Source organism: Dendropsophus ebraccatus, chromosome 8, assembly GCF_027789765.1.
Source record: "Dendropsophus ebraccatus isolate aDenEbr1 chromosome 8, aDenEbr1.pat, whole genome shotgun sequence".
NCBI lineage: Eukaryota > Metazoa > Chordata > Amphibia > Anura > Hylidae > Dendropsophus > Dendropsophus ebraccatus.
Genome location: NC_091461.1, coordinates 37,747,269 through 37,762,256, shown reverse-complemented (window position 1 = coordinate 37,762,256; position 14,988 = coordinate 37,747,269). Strand labels below are relative to the sequence as shown.

At 43.7% G+C, this 14,988-nt stretch overlaps 1 protein-coding gene across 2 annotated transcripts in view; it reads left to right on the top strand.

Moving 5' to 3' along the window:
- The window catches only part of BTRC (beta-transducin repeat containing E3 ubiquitin protein ligase), a 183,258-nt gene that overhangs the window by 131,717 nt on the left and 36,553 nt on the right, over positions 1-14,988 (top strand). For both annotated transcript variants that reach the window (XM_069980182.1, XM_069980183.1), the window contains one exon: positions 8,804-8,990. In XM_069980182.1, coding sequence (XP_069836283.1) covers positions 8,804-8,990 — 187 coding nt within the window. The remainder of the gene's footprint in view (positions 1-8,803; positions 8,991-14,988) is intronic.

Below are 14,988 nucleotides of genomic sequence, written 5' to 3'. Positions count from 1 at the left end.
TCTGTGTTGCAGAATATTTCATCACCCAAATTCCCATGGTCCTATGATGTTTATACCGGATTGGCCAGGCATCCAGTCATGGCTGAGCATGAGTGATAGATTCTATCTCCATGTGCAGGACTTGTTGTAGGGACTGCTAACCAGCAAACACAAGGATACAAGAAGGGCCGCTTTAACCAGAGGGCACATGGTGCACGTGCAGCGGGCCCACTGGTTAAAGGGGCCCACTCTGAGCAGGGCCGGCCTTTGCTCTGTGCGACCAGTGCGGTCGCACAGGGCTCCGGCCACCAGCCTGCCAGGGGGGTGCCATCGGGATGGGTTAGTTATGAGCGTAACGAGCGCTCATAGGTACGGGCAGCAGCAGCGTCACTGACAGGTCGGGAGCCATTGGCTCCTTCCTGCCAGTCATCCTTGTGGCCGCAGGCAGTGCTTTACCTGCGGGCACAAGAAGCCGCTCTCCCGCAGTGGTATCGGCGCTGAGTGACGTCACTCAGCGCCGGCATCGCGAGAGGGGACGGCGGCCTCTTGTGACCGCAGGCAAAGCACTGCCTGCGGCCACCAGGATGAGGTGAAGAGAAGAGGAACGCGCGAACCCAGGTCAGTATACGCGTTTGTTTTTTTGTTATTTGCTATATGGGAGGCCAGGGAGGGGGAGCACAAAGGGGGGCTATATAACGGGGGCAGCACACAGTGGGGGTCTATACTACTAGGGGTGCCCTATATACTACTGGGGGGGGGGTGGCACGCTCAGGGGGGTATATATAATTGGGGGGGGCACACGGGGTATATATATAACTGGGAGCACATAGGGGGTATACTGTATATAACTAGGGAGTGGCACAGGGGTATATATAACTCGGTAAGCGCACAAGGGGGGCTATATACTACGGGGGGTGCATCGGGGTATTTAGAACTTAGGGAGTGCACAGGGGGGCTATATACTACTGGGGAGGTGCATGGGGGGTATATATAACTGGGGGGGTGCACAGGGGGCGTTTATATAACTGGGGGAGTGCAGAGGGGGGGCTATATAGTACTGGGGGGTGCACAGGGGATATGTATAACTGGGGGCGCGCAGAGAGGGGCTATATACTACTGGGGGCGCACAGGGGATATATATATATATATATATATATATATATATAACTGGGGGGGTGCACAGGGGGTATATATAATTGGGAAAGCATACTGGGGGCGCACAGGGGATATATATACTACTGGGGGTGCACAGGGGAAGTATATACTACTGGGGGGAGCACAGGGGATATATATATACTACTAGGGGGTGCACAGGGGGGGATATATACTACTGGGGGATATATAACTGGGGGAGCACAGAGGGGGCTATATACTACTGTGGGCAGCACCTAGTGGTCTAAAGTACTAGGGGCAGCACTCAAGGGGTCTATATACTACTGGGGGCAGCACCTAGTGGTCTATAGTACTGGGGGCAGCACACAGGGGTCTATATACTACTGGGGGCAGTACACAGCTTTCTATACTACTGGGCGCAGCACACAGGGGATCTATACTACTGGGGGCAGCACACAGGGGATCTATACTACTGGGGGCAGCACACGGGTCTATACTAACATTGGGGCTGCACAGAGGTGCCTTTATTATATAGGGACCTTACTACTATATTGGGGCACAGAGCATACCTAATAAGTGGGAGCACAGAGGGGTGTAACTACTAAATAGGGGCACAGAGGGGGGTAACTACTATATAGGGGTACATAGGGGGGTAACTACTGTATAGGGGTATAGGGGACCTTGTTACTGTATGTTTTGGAGCCTAAAATGTTTCTCTGGCAGATTCTGGCGAGAAGATTCACAGCCGGGGGAGACTTCATGGTGGCCCGCGCTGGATGGAGCCAAAGAAAAGGTGAAAGACTCTGATCAGAGAAGACTCCTCCTGTGAGTCACTGGATGTAACTGCACTCTCTTTTACGGTCTGTAGTGATAGTGGTCATGGTCTGGTGGTATTATGTAATGGTATCATTGATGATATCTTTATAAGGTTATAGGTAGAGATGAGCGAACCGGGTTCGAGTCGATCCGAACCCGAACTTTCGGCATTTGATTAGCTGGGGCTGCTGAAGTTGGATAAAGCTCTAAGGTTGTCTGGAAAACATGGATACAGCCAATGACTATATCCATGTTTTCCACATAGCCTTAGGGCTTTATCCAACTTCAGCAGCCACCGCTAATCATATGCCGAAAGTTCGGGTTCGGATCGACTCGAGCATGCTCCAGGTTCGCTCATCTCTAGTTATAAGGTAACTACCGTATGTATTGGGGCTCTTAATACAGTGTTGGGTCATTTTCAGGGCATTATACTGTGTGTGGAGCTCCGATTCTGATAACGCTGGGTTGGGTTGGGGGGGGGGGCACTCTTGAGGGCTGTGCACTGGGCCCACCCATGTATTAAAACGGCCCTGGATACAAGGCCACTTGGCCAGCACAGTAGGCCAATACTGGTTTGTAGAGGGTTATATTATCTGGTTTGTGTGCACCAAGGTAGATTAAGGGCACGATGCCTCCTGTAAGCAAGCGCCGATCTGATAGAGCTTATTACACATTAGCGATATCCATACAGCTCTTGCCCTTAAAGGTTTACTCCGGGCTAGGGGGGTTTTTAGTGTATGGCCGGGGAGGGGGTGGATATAGACGCCACCGTCCACTTACCTCCCCGAATCCAGCGCCGGGTCCCGCCTCGGCCGCTGAATGGCTGAGCTGCCTTGAGTCACCACGTCTTAAGCCGCATCTCAGACCATGTAGTGGCAGCGGAAAAACGGGGCGGCGCAATCCGGGACCTGGCGCTGGAACAGGGCAGGTAAGTGGACAGCGGCGTCTATATCCACCCCCTCCCTGGCCATACACTAAAAATACCCCTAGCCCGGATTATCCCTTTAAAGGGGTTATCCAGCTAAAATATTTTTCTGTCGAATCAACAGGTTTCAGAAAGTTATATAGATTTGTAATTTACTTCTATTTAAAATTCTCAAATCCTCCCATACTTATCAGCTGCTGTATGTCTTGCTAGAAATGTTGTTTTTAGAGATGAGCGAACCCGAACGTTCGGTATTTGACTAGCTGGGGCTGCTGAACTTGGATAAAGCTCTAAGGTTGTCTAGAAAACATGGATACAGCCAATGACTATATCCATGTTTTTCACATAGCCTTAGGGCTTTATCCAAGTTCAGCAGCCACCGCTAGTCAAATGCCAAACGTTCGGTTTCGGATGGACTCCAGCATGCTCGAGGTTCGCTCATCTCTAGTTGTTTTCTTTTAAGTTTGGCACAGTGCTCTCTGCTGACACCTCTGTCCAGAGCAGCAGCAAGTTCCCATAGAAAACCTCTCCTGCTCTGGACAGTTCCTGTCTCGGCCAGAGATGTCAGCAGAGAGCACTGTGTCAGACTGAAAATAAAACATTTCCTGCAGGACATTCAGCAGCGGATAAGTATGGGAGGATTTGCAAATTATAATCATTATAACTATATATAATAACTATGTATATAACTTTCTAAAACAAGTTGATTTAAAAGATTTTCGCTGGATATCACCTTTATACTTTATACATTACCTCTCCACAGTCCTAGTGTTGTTCTACTTTCTGCTCGCTTCCTGGAGCCGCCGCTGTAGCTTTAGAGCGGGTCTCTGAACTGACAAGTCGCTCAGCTGATCACTGGCTGAGACTGGACCCCAAGGCCAGTGTTTGGCTGAGCGGCCTGTCAGTTCAGAGACCCGCTCTAAAGCTACAGCGGTGGCTCCGGGAAGGGAGCAGAGGGCACAAGACCAGGAACTGCAGGGAAGTTTATATACAGTTTAATATTTTCGGCTACACATCGCTATGTGTAATAGTCAGAGGCCAATGATTTTAGGTTAGGACCAAAAGACATGATTAGCTGATAATGGTTGTCATCAGCTGATTGCTGTCTCTATTACATGGAGCGATAGTCAGGCTGATTCAGTGTAATAGGGCCCTAAAGGGGTATTCTGGGCAATTTATATTTTTTAAATAGTGCAGGTGTTGTATAGAAAATAATAAACAGCCTATTTTCACCTACCACACTCCCCCTGATGGCGGTGATTGGTTGTCAGTGCTGAGATGAGTCCGCCTTCAGTCAATGATTGGCTGATGATCTGGCTGGCTCTCCGACTTTGAAGTAGCAGCTGGAGCATTCAGTGCGGGGCCCAAAATAATGACATAAGGACCCCAGCTAAGCTATTTCATGATAGTAGCATCTCATTTTTGGGGGGTTGACTACAGTTAATCTTTGAAATGTCCATACAATTTTTATAGTTGTCAGCTATTGCTCCGGATCCTCTTATACATGTTGATACTCAGCTCAGGAGAATGTTTATTTGTTCTATATAGAGAAGAGGGGTAAGCTTCTGCCACATAAATCTGGTGGCAGCTTATCTCCCTTAGAACAAAAAAGGATTGAACGGCTAAAATTCAACATGTCCAATCCTCCTCTCCACTAGCATCATCGGTTGAGGCAGATGAAAGTCCCTCATACATATGAAGCTATAAATGTCAAAGAAAGAGAAAGTACTGAAACAGCACACCCAATGCAGTATATCAAAGAATCAAATTTATTAAAGTACAGAACAAACAATAAAAACATTTAAAAACAGATACATTTAGTGCATGCCATGATAAGTAACACTAAAGTTCTATGTCCACTAAACCGCAGCCAGTAGACTGCCCAACTCCCACAGTAAAGGAGAAGAAAAAGGATAATCAATTGCTGTATGTAGAGGCAAAGTGCAGACAGTGCAGAATAAGGTTCATAAATGCATAATGAACTGCCACCTTCCCCTATAAACAGACAGGCTGAAGTACAAACAAATGCCAGCCCCACTCCAGAGGGGACTAAAAATATATACAACCTGTACCGCAGCCAATGCCGACAATGCGACTTCGTCAGCGTTGGGCATTCCTCTCTCTTGTCCACTCGGCATTGGCTGCGGTACAGGTTGTATATATTTTTAGTCCCCTCTGGAGTGGGGCTGGCATTTGTCTGTACTTCAGCCTGTCTGTTTATAGGGGAAGGTGGCAGTTCATTATGCATTTATGAACCTTATTCTGCACTGTCTGCACTCTACATACAGCAATTGATTATCCTTTTTCTTCTCCTTTACTGTGGGAGTTGGGCAGTCTACTGGCTGCGGTTTAGTGGACATAGAACTTTAGTGTTACTTATCATGGCATGCACTAAATGTATCTGTTTTTAAATGTTTTTATTGTTTGTTCTGTACTTTAATAAATTTGATTCTTTGATATACTGCATTGGGTGTGCTGTTTCAGTACTTTCTCTTTCTTTGACATTTATAGCTTCATATTTAGTACTGTAGCACCCCTCTCTTTTTCATTATTGTCTGTGGTGCCCTCCCTCTGTGTCTATTACACCTCATACATATGAGACATCTCTCTGATGTGTATGGATGCGTAATATTAGAATATACCGTATCTACATCACATTATATGCAATATGTGTTTTTTTTGTTTGTTTCCTTGCTTAGATTGCGCCAAAATTCTGGTGCATTTGCAATAGTAATTCTGCCCCATTGTATTTTACCTGGGTGTTTTTTTGGCGGGGATTCCCCAATATAGTGATGCTGCAATTTCTATCCCAATCTATCATGGACATGGCCACTATATGGATTTTCTCCTCTGTACAGAATGGAATGGCTCTTACCCATCTTTTCTTCCCAGTCTCCCTTATTATTGGTGACTAGTAGTCAAGGTATAATATCCGATTAACTGCTAACAGCCATATTTCCACTAGGTTTTTATGGCAAGTAAAAGGTCACTCCGATCACATGGCGCCTGCTTTTACTACAGCTGATTAAATTACGTAAATTTCCTTTGCCTCTGTCAAATGTACCAACACATGTAAAGCAATGGCTTTGTTTCTGGCCAGCAGATGGTTAAACCAAAGCAGGCCTGTCCTCACAGATTCAGAGTCTCACACTGAGATATTAAGTTTTAATGGCGTTTATATGCACAGTCGGATGTCAGCTGGGTTGGGTGGCTGGGGGCCAGTTGTCCCTCCGGGCTGGTGAGATTTAATGATTTAAGCCCCTGGGGAAGGCCACTTGTCCGCTACAAAAACAGATGCAATAAAGCTTTTCAGCTGCCCAGAACCTCTTGGGATGCAGCCGTGTCAATCATATGTTTTATGATGTAGTTGATTAATTGAAACAAGCAGTGTTATTCAAGAGGTTCTGCTGTCGGGAAGAGAAATGCTCCAATCTGAATGACGTCTAAACGCTTAACCTGGGTGTACTGGGATGTTCACACTAAAATTCTAATATATAGCAGGTTTTTATTTACTGTGCCACTATAGCTTTTTAGATAGATAGTATATAGGATACAGCCACACATAGCAGAAATACAGCGTGGATGTCAAGTGCTGATCATTACAGTCTTGATATTACAATGGGTATGAATATTTAGTATCTCTTACATACTATACCTACATAAGTTACATACTATACCTACGTAAGTCTCACACACACACACACACACACACACTCATGACTCTTAGCATCCAATAATTTAGATGTATACACTGTTAAATACAAATAAGGCTGGGTTTACACTGCGTTTTGTAATCTGTTCATCGTATACTTTTTATGGGGGGGGGGGGAACAGATGCAGTTGTGTGTCATCTGTTTGGATCCGTTTTTCCATTGACTTCCATTATAAAAAAAGCGGATAGAAACTGATGCGTTTTTTTTTAAACAGACACAAAAGTAGTGTTGACTATGTTTGTTTGTTTTTTTTGTCCGTTAAAAGTAACCAATTAGAAACGGATACGTTGAACGGATTGCAAAAAAACACAGTGTGAACCCAGCCTAACATTGCATCTTTTCATGCATTAAGACTGATAACTTGGAATTAGTTTATATACAGCAGAACTTACAAGCATAAAAAAAAAAATTCAAGCATGGCCGTAGCAGAATAATTTGTTTGAGTGAGTTTCCAATTTGAAGAGTTGAAATTGATTCACTGAGAAGTTTGCATGGGATTCCACGACCATTATGAGAGTCACCTGATGGACTGTGCCTGCTTCTACATGTGACCCCCAGCCGCATGTGTTGTATGCGAATAGTTAACAACCCAGCACAGGGAGGAGAAGGGAAGTTTTATCGTAGCTGCTTCTACCTCCTTTCTAAGGAAACTCATAATATACTGATCATGCTACTAAAATGTGACATGTACAGAAATAACCTCCCGACAGATCTTATTTATTTCATCTCCCGCTCCCTTTTCTCCGAGAAGACGCAGGAAGAGGTTATGAGTGCAACAATCTTGGTTTATAGACGTCTGTTCCTTGGAGGTTTGGCCGTGAAGATTAGGCTTGAGTGGGTGGTTAAGAATTTTAATAGCTATGACTGTCTATTCTAAAGAGTATATAAACCGCCCTTACTGTATGCAGATATAAATCCGCTATTACAGAGGCAAAGGCATTAATCAGCCTCTTAAGCTTCTCCGCTGTTTTTAATGCCACTTTTTGTATATTGATGAAGATAAAATTGGGTTTAATCATCCTGTAAGGCAGGACGGGTCTTAAGTGTAGCGTACCAAGAGCATTCTCATCAGATGGACGTCTGGATAGTTAAGGATCTTGGTATCTGTCTGAACTATACATTTAGAAGATATTTTCTTGGATGAAAAAGCAGTGAAAAAAAAACTTCATTGCTAATAAAATTTGTTATTCTATTCAGACCAATATTTTCCTTTTCTTAATATAGTGATGACGGATCAGGGAAACCTTGTTGCCTACTTTTTTATTTCTTAATATCTGCTCTGTCACCCCTGCCTCTTTTCTAGTCTGTAGCGAGCCCATATAGAAGAAGCAGACTGCTCAGTACACTGTGTAATGGCCATGTTGGGTTACTGCATTGAATGAAATGGGAGCTGAGCTGCAGTTACACAGCACGGCCACTACAAAGTGTACAGTGTTGTCTCCTCCCCACTCTATTCTTTGTATATGTGGGCATCGCTTGGGAAAACAGCTGATCTGCAAGGTTATAGGGTGTTGGACACCACCGATCCTGAGGATAAGACCATCAGTAAAAGTATTTAAGAAAGCCCTTTGAATGTTCCACTAGTTTACATAATAGGCTTTGAGTAGCTCAATAATTTTGACATTAAGAATCACTGACTGTTATCTTATTAGGTTGTAGATCCTAGGATAATAAGCAAGATATATGGACATCATAGCGGAGACCATATCTACCAACCGGAACAAAGGACTGCCCACAAAGAGTATATTCACTCTGGCAAACCTTACCCATCATGCCAAAAATGGTCATTTTTGTAACGTTTTATGTCATCAGCTCAAAAGCGGCAGATCTCTCCACCGCGGAATCCCGCCTGTCTCAGTGTCACACAGTGTTTCTATGGAAGGGCCTGCGTGCCTCCGCTTCCTTCACTCTCTGCTCAAAGAATTGGCGTGTCAATTCTTTGCGCAGAGTGCGGCAGGAGCGGAGGCATGCGAGCTCTCCCATAAAAAAACGGTGACATTGAGGCAGGCCACGGAATTCCGCCGCTTTTGCTCCCTGGAAAATACACTTATCAGGAAAGATTTTTTTAAAATTGTATAAGTGAAATTTTTTTTCTATCTGTATAGAGACACTGAGCAGGCAATGTGCAAAAAATATAGATAAGCTGTAAACCTATCTGAGTAGTTGACCTCAGACCTCCATAGTATTCTTATCATGAAATATCTGCTCTGTGTGTGATGGTCTGCTTATATTTCATGTCGTCCCCTTGTACTTGCAGCTCGTGGCCTGGATCACATAGCAGAAAATATCTTGTCCTACTTGGATGCCCGGTCGTTGTGCTCTGCAGAACTAGTATGTAAAGAGTGGTACCGAGTCACATCAGATGGTATGTTATGGAAAAAACTTATCGAAAGAATGGTCCGAACAGACTCCTTGTGGAGAGGACTGGCAGAGAGGAGAGGATGGTAAGCATTAAGCCACTGGATGTAAAAATCTGATACAGGATCACCTTGTCTGCCTCCATGAAAACACATGGATATGCATAGAAGCTAATACTCAACACTGTAAAAGGAAAAGGAAAAAAAAGCCCAAATTTATGATTTTTAGTCACAAAAAATCAAAAAATGGCATGAAAAGTGAAAAATACACAGTGATACAAATACATAGTGGCGGGTCCGCAATTACAGACAGGATTACTGAGGTGTGAAAGGGGCCTTAGAAAGTAAGAAATCAGAAAACATGAGGGAAAGATTGAAATTTGCCAGGTCAGGAGAGGGTCAAGGGGTTGCCCCGAGGTATACAATTTGACTTTATAAAAAGGTGAGGACCCAGTGAGTGTTAAACCTGGAGGGTAGTAACTCTTTTTTTTTTATCTTTATATTAACACTGTCTACCTAAAAATACACGCACCCCCGGATGACCCCTTTATTACTACACATGGAACTTTTCCAATGATTCAGTCCACAAGATCAGCCCAAGTAACCCCATGTCTTTCCATGCCACGTTCCTCTGTAGAAATGCAGCGGTGTGCACATGGAACAACGTTTGCACGTAACAGATGAGATGGTCCTGTGTATCCTTTGTACTGCTAGTTACCATATCCCATATTTTACCTTTATAAATGCATTCCCTCAGAATATTAATGTCCTCGAGGAGTATTAACATGTTCTTTTTAGAACAGAGAATAAGTGTTCCTGAATCTGCCAGAGTTAAACTGTTTCTTCTCTGTTCTATGAGCCCACCGAGCCCTATTACCTGTCTCCTGGAACCACAAAGCAGTCAGCTTTTTAGAATAGCCTCTGTAAATATGAATGAGAAAATTTGCATTAAGCCATCTTTTGTGAGTTTCTAACTCAATAATGTTCCCTATTTTTCAAGCGAGAGCCACTTCAGGAAAAGGAACGTAAAATATGGAACGCATAAAGTCGTTATACAGTTTATTTAAACTCCCTTCTAATGTTAATGGATGATGTGTTTCCTGAAAAGACCATGTCCATGGCCATTTAAAAATGTCTGTAGGTCCCTTCATGATTCTGTGTGATGTCTGAACAGAGCTGGGTTTCACAACTCTAGTCATTAAAGGGGAATTCCGGTTAAGGAAAATTTAACCATGTTCAATCCCTACCCATAATCTAAGCTTGTTTGTAATAGATTTCAAGCTTTAGGGTACAAACCCACACACCGTATACACAGCAGATACGCAGCAAATACGCAGCAGATTTGTTGGTACAGATTTGATGCTGTGTTCAGTTATTTAGATATAATCTGCTGCGTGTTTGCTGCGTATTTGCTGCGTATCGCAGCAGTAAATACGCTGCTTATACGGTGTGTGGGTTTATACCCTAAGGGTATGTTCACACCTACCGGATCCGCAGCGGATTTGACGCTGCGAGTTAGCAGCGTAATCCGCTGCAGATCCAGTACTGTGAATTTGAATGGGTCCCATACACGCAGCAGATCCGCTACGTGTATGGGACCCGGGCCCCTTTAACCCCCCCCCAAACCGCCCCCCCCTCCCGCGGGCTGAAAGCCTGCCTGCCCACAGCCCCGGCCCCCTATCCGCCCGCGCCGCCGGCTCCCCTCGCTCCTCTTCAGCCAATCAGGGCTGTCTTGCACTGATTGGCTGAATAGGGGCGAGGAGAGCCGGGAGCTTCACACAGCCGCAGCGCTGAGCTGGTAATGTATGCTCGGGTCAGCCGGTGGTGCGAGCGATATGGGGCTGCTGCGCTGCGGACAGGCAGGCTTTCGGCCGGCGGTGCGGGGGTTAAAGGGGCCGGGTCAGATCTGCTGCGTGTATGGGACCCATTCAAATTCACCGTACTGGATCTGCAGTGGATTTCGCTACTAACCGTCAAATCCGTCAAATCCGCTGCGGATCCGGTAGGTGTGAACGTACCCTTAATAGGTTTCTGTTACATGAATTGGGTCATTTATCTGCTGCAGATCTTACACCCTGAAGCTGCTGAAAACCCTCACTTCCTTGTCAACTCTGTCTCCCCTCCCATGTCCTCCCCCTCCCTTCTGAGACAGAGAAGAGAAAAAGGAGAGAAAAGCTTACAAAGATTTGTGTCTTCAGCAGAAAGCATCAGCTGAGAACTGGGGGAAGGAGACTGAATAGCTAATAGATAAATTTTTTGTCTCGCATGGGCAGCAACATGTAAAAAAAATTATGTTTGCGTGGAATACCCCTTTAAACTTGATCAGTCCTACAAGTATAACTATATTAGTTGAAATGTGAATTAGTGTGTACATTCCCCAATGGGCAATAGCCAGGAGTTTGCAGCAACAAGGGTACTTTCCCTAGAGGCAACTATTTTTTTAACTAGTTGACATTTTGCAAACCAAAATCAATCGATTTATAGACTTGTTTTTAGCCTGGGAAGAGGGAGCGTTTTTTGTAGCACAAATATTTAAATTTTATAGACAAAAAAAATGATAATGATACCTCAGAAAGTATCAGCTAATTCTGAGGGTAGACATGGTTTTACTAAATCTGAATTGGGATGTCCTAATTATACAGAGTAATTCAGCAGCGAGCAGTAATCCATGTAAACTCCCTCACTTTGTAATGAATATTGTATTTTTTGTTTAATATTGGCGGAAGTAATGGCAGAAACTCTGTACACATGTACCCTATTCATCATCAGGGCTTTGGGTCACAGATTTAGTTCTTTTAATATGGGTAAAGAGATTATGTAAAATGAGTTTACTATATCAGCAGCAGCATATCTTCAATCTGTGCGGCAGCTAGATATCTGTCGAGATATAACTGTATTTCTAGTTGTAAGGCAGGCGTAAATTACTAGCTGCAAGGGAATCAGGACTAATATGGTGTTTGTTCAGGACAAAAGTGCAGCCTTGCTTTACAGCTAGATGCTGCTTATAGTCATGTAGCTTTTATTTTATGTCTTTATCTTGGTGACAAAGTTTCTGACCAGTTCATCATATAATAAGAATAATAGATAAAGAAAGCATACACTTTGGCCCATACCCTTTGTGTGTGTGTGTGTGTGTGTGTGTGTGTGTGTGTGTGTGTGTAATATAATATATATTTACCTGTGTGTGTGTGTGTGTGTGTGTGTGTGTGTGTATATATATATATATATATATATATATATATATATATTTTATTATAAAATAATATTATTATTTTTTTTGGCACTTTTAATTGCCAATATTTGATACTAAGCCCTCACAACCAGCTGGGTGTCCCTGTTCTTCTTTCTGTGTGTCTGTGTTAGTCCCAGTGATGTATATTGTATTGTATGGTATTTTATTATAAGAATTTTCTGATATTTTGTTATACAATAAAGATATATACTTTTTTATGTCATTGTTATGTTAATCATTACATAGGTTATATACGTTTGTGGAATATGCAATAAAGTTCTATTGAAGACTTCTACTCCAATCGAATGCTGCTGAATCCATTACATTTAATGTCATAGAGATATGTCAAAAGTTTTGATCGGTCCAGGTCTGAGTCTTCAGTCCCTGACTGATTGCTAGAACGAGCGGGGAGAGGATCACGCTGCAGCACAGTCTGCTTCCCCGCTCTGCGTCTGTGCAATCAGTCGAGCTCCATAGACTTACACCGTACATTATGAGCCCGACAGATCACGTGACATAGAGGAGGGAGAATGCGCTTAGAGCAGTCTTCTCCCGGCTCGTTCCTCCAATCAGTATGGGTCTGAACACTCAGACCCCAAATGATCAAAACTCTGACATACTGTATGTCTATGATGATAGTGAAACTTTAATTAATACTTAGGTACCTTTAGCCACCTTTAGGGTATGTTCACACTGAGCAAAACAGATGGGATTCCAGGGCATAGACCCCTGCTGTTGGATCCTGCCTGCCTCAGTGTCTCTATGGGAGGGCTCATGCGCCTCTGCTCCCACCGCTACCCGCTCAAAGAATTGACATGTCAATTCTTTGAGCAGAGAGCGACGGAAGCGGAGATGCATAAGCCATCACATAGAGACACTGAGGCAGGCGGAATTAGTGTTCTGGAAGCCTAGACAGTTATACAAAAGGGTACAATCTCCTTAACCTAACAGCTATTTAACAGTGTCAGCAGTTTGGAACATGAATTGTAGCTGACATTCATTTTAAAAAAAGAATTGATCACCCAGATTTTTTTTTTTACTTGTTAGAGTAAAAAACATTTTTTTTTTTATCTGTTTTATAGTTTTATTTCAGTTTTTATGATTTATTGGGAAAGCCATCTTACCTGAGCTGTTTTTAACAGCATTTAGAGATATGCTTTAGAGCAAGCCCATGAACACACACAATAGATTGGTCATTAGAATGGGAACGTTTTAAGGGCATGCTCTGTGACCTGGGATGGGGAGGCTGACCCCCGAGTGTGGATGATGATATACCAGTGTCACCTTTCACTGTACTTATATCAATGATGATAAGGAAGACACTGCTGACAAGTGATCTGAACAGTACAGGAAGTCTCAGGATTAGGTTTAGTGGTCACAATGAAAACTGCAAGAGAACAGGATTGCCTGTATTCTATCATTTTCTGATTATACATTCCCTATAAAGGGAATTTATAAATTTTACTTATGACATATTTTTTATTTATCCCAATATCCCAAAAATATCTGATTAACTGACCCCACCTCTGGGACCTACACCTTCCTCTGAAACAAGGTGTCCATGACTCCGTCCAGCATGCTTATGAGAAGCAGAAGTTGCCAATATTATGAAAACAAATAAGTGGGATATTATTTCTTATTTCTGTCCTTCCTCTCCCCCACCCTGCTTATAACCTGGTAACCTCTTAGATTCCACGATAGGTAGCATCAAATGAGTTAAAAGGGGTTATCCAGCACTACAAAAACATGTCCACTTTTCCCCCTCTCTTGTCTCCAGATCAGATGAGGTTTAAAACTCAGTTCCATTGAAGTAAGCGGAGCTTAAAGGGAACCTGTCACCCCCCGTACCGGGGTGACAGGTTCCCGACCCCCCGTTAGAGACCCCTATACTTACCTCATCCCGCCGGGTCCCACTTCTGGATTCGGTCGGGTCCCGGAGATCTCAGCCGCTGCAGCCTGGCGCGCGCGCTGAGAGTTGAGTCCAACACCCATAGAGAATGACAGGAGAGTCCAGCGCTCTGTCATTCTCTATGAGCGTTGGACTCATCTGTCAGCGCGCGCGCCGGGCTGCAGCGGCTGAGATCTCCGGGACCCGACCGAATCCAGAAGCGGGACCCGGCGGGATGAGGTAAGTATAGGGGTCTCTAACGGGGGGTCGGGAGCCTGTCACCCCGGCACGGGGGGTGACAGGTTCCCTTTAATTGCAAACCACACCTGAACTGGAGACAAGAGAGGGGAAAAAGTGGCCATATTTTTGTAGTGCTGGATAACCCCTTTAAAACAATAAATTATTTGTATTCCCAAATTGGATAAGGATAGGCATATTAATGACATTAATAATATTAATGTCTGTCTACATCAAAATCTTGTCACTATTAACAACAAGTTGTCTTGCAATAAAGAAGCCCTTATACAGCTTTTTCAATGCGTCTATGGATCATAATAACCTTATGGTCCGTTCACATGAAGCGATAATTGCCCAATCGATCGTTTAACGATTTTAAAGCAACTATTTGGTTTTTATATAACGATCAGCGTTTAGACGAATAAGTCGTTAGAAAATTTGTTCGAAAAGCCGTTATTGCGATCGTTTTTAAGATCGCGTAAGCCCATCTCACACGTAGGGTACATCTGTGAAAGACTGTTTACACTAAGCGATCTGCGAATTTTTAGCGAACGACCAACGACGATTTGAGAACACGTTGAAAGATCACAATGAACGTCGCTTGATCGTCCACTGTGTTTACACGAGTCAATTATCGCTCAAATGCGATCGTTATTGTGAAAATTTGAACAATAATCGCTCCGTGTAAACGTACCATAACTCAATAGAAATCAATGTAGTAAAAAAAA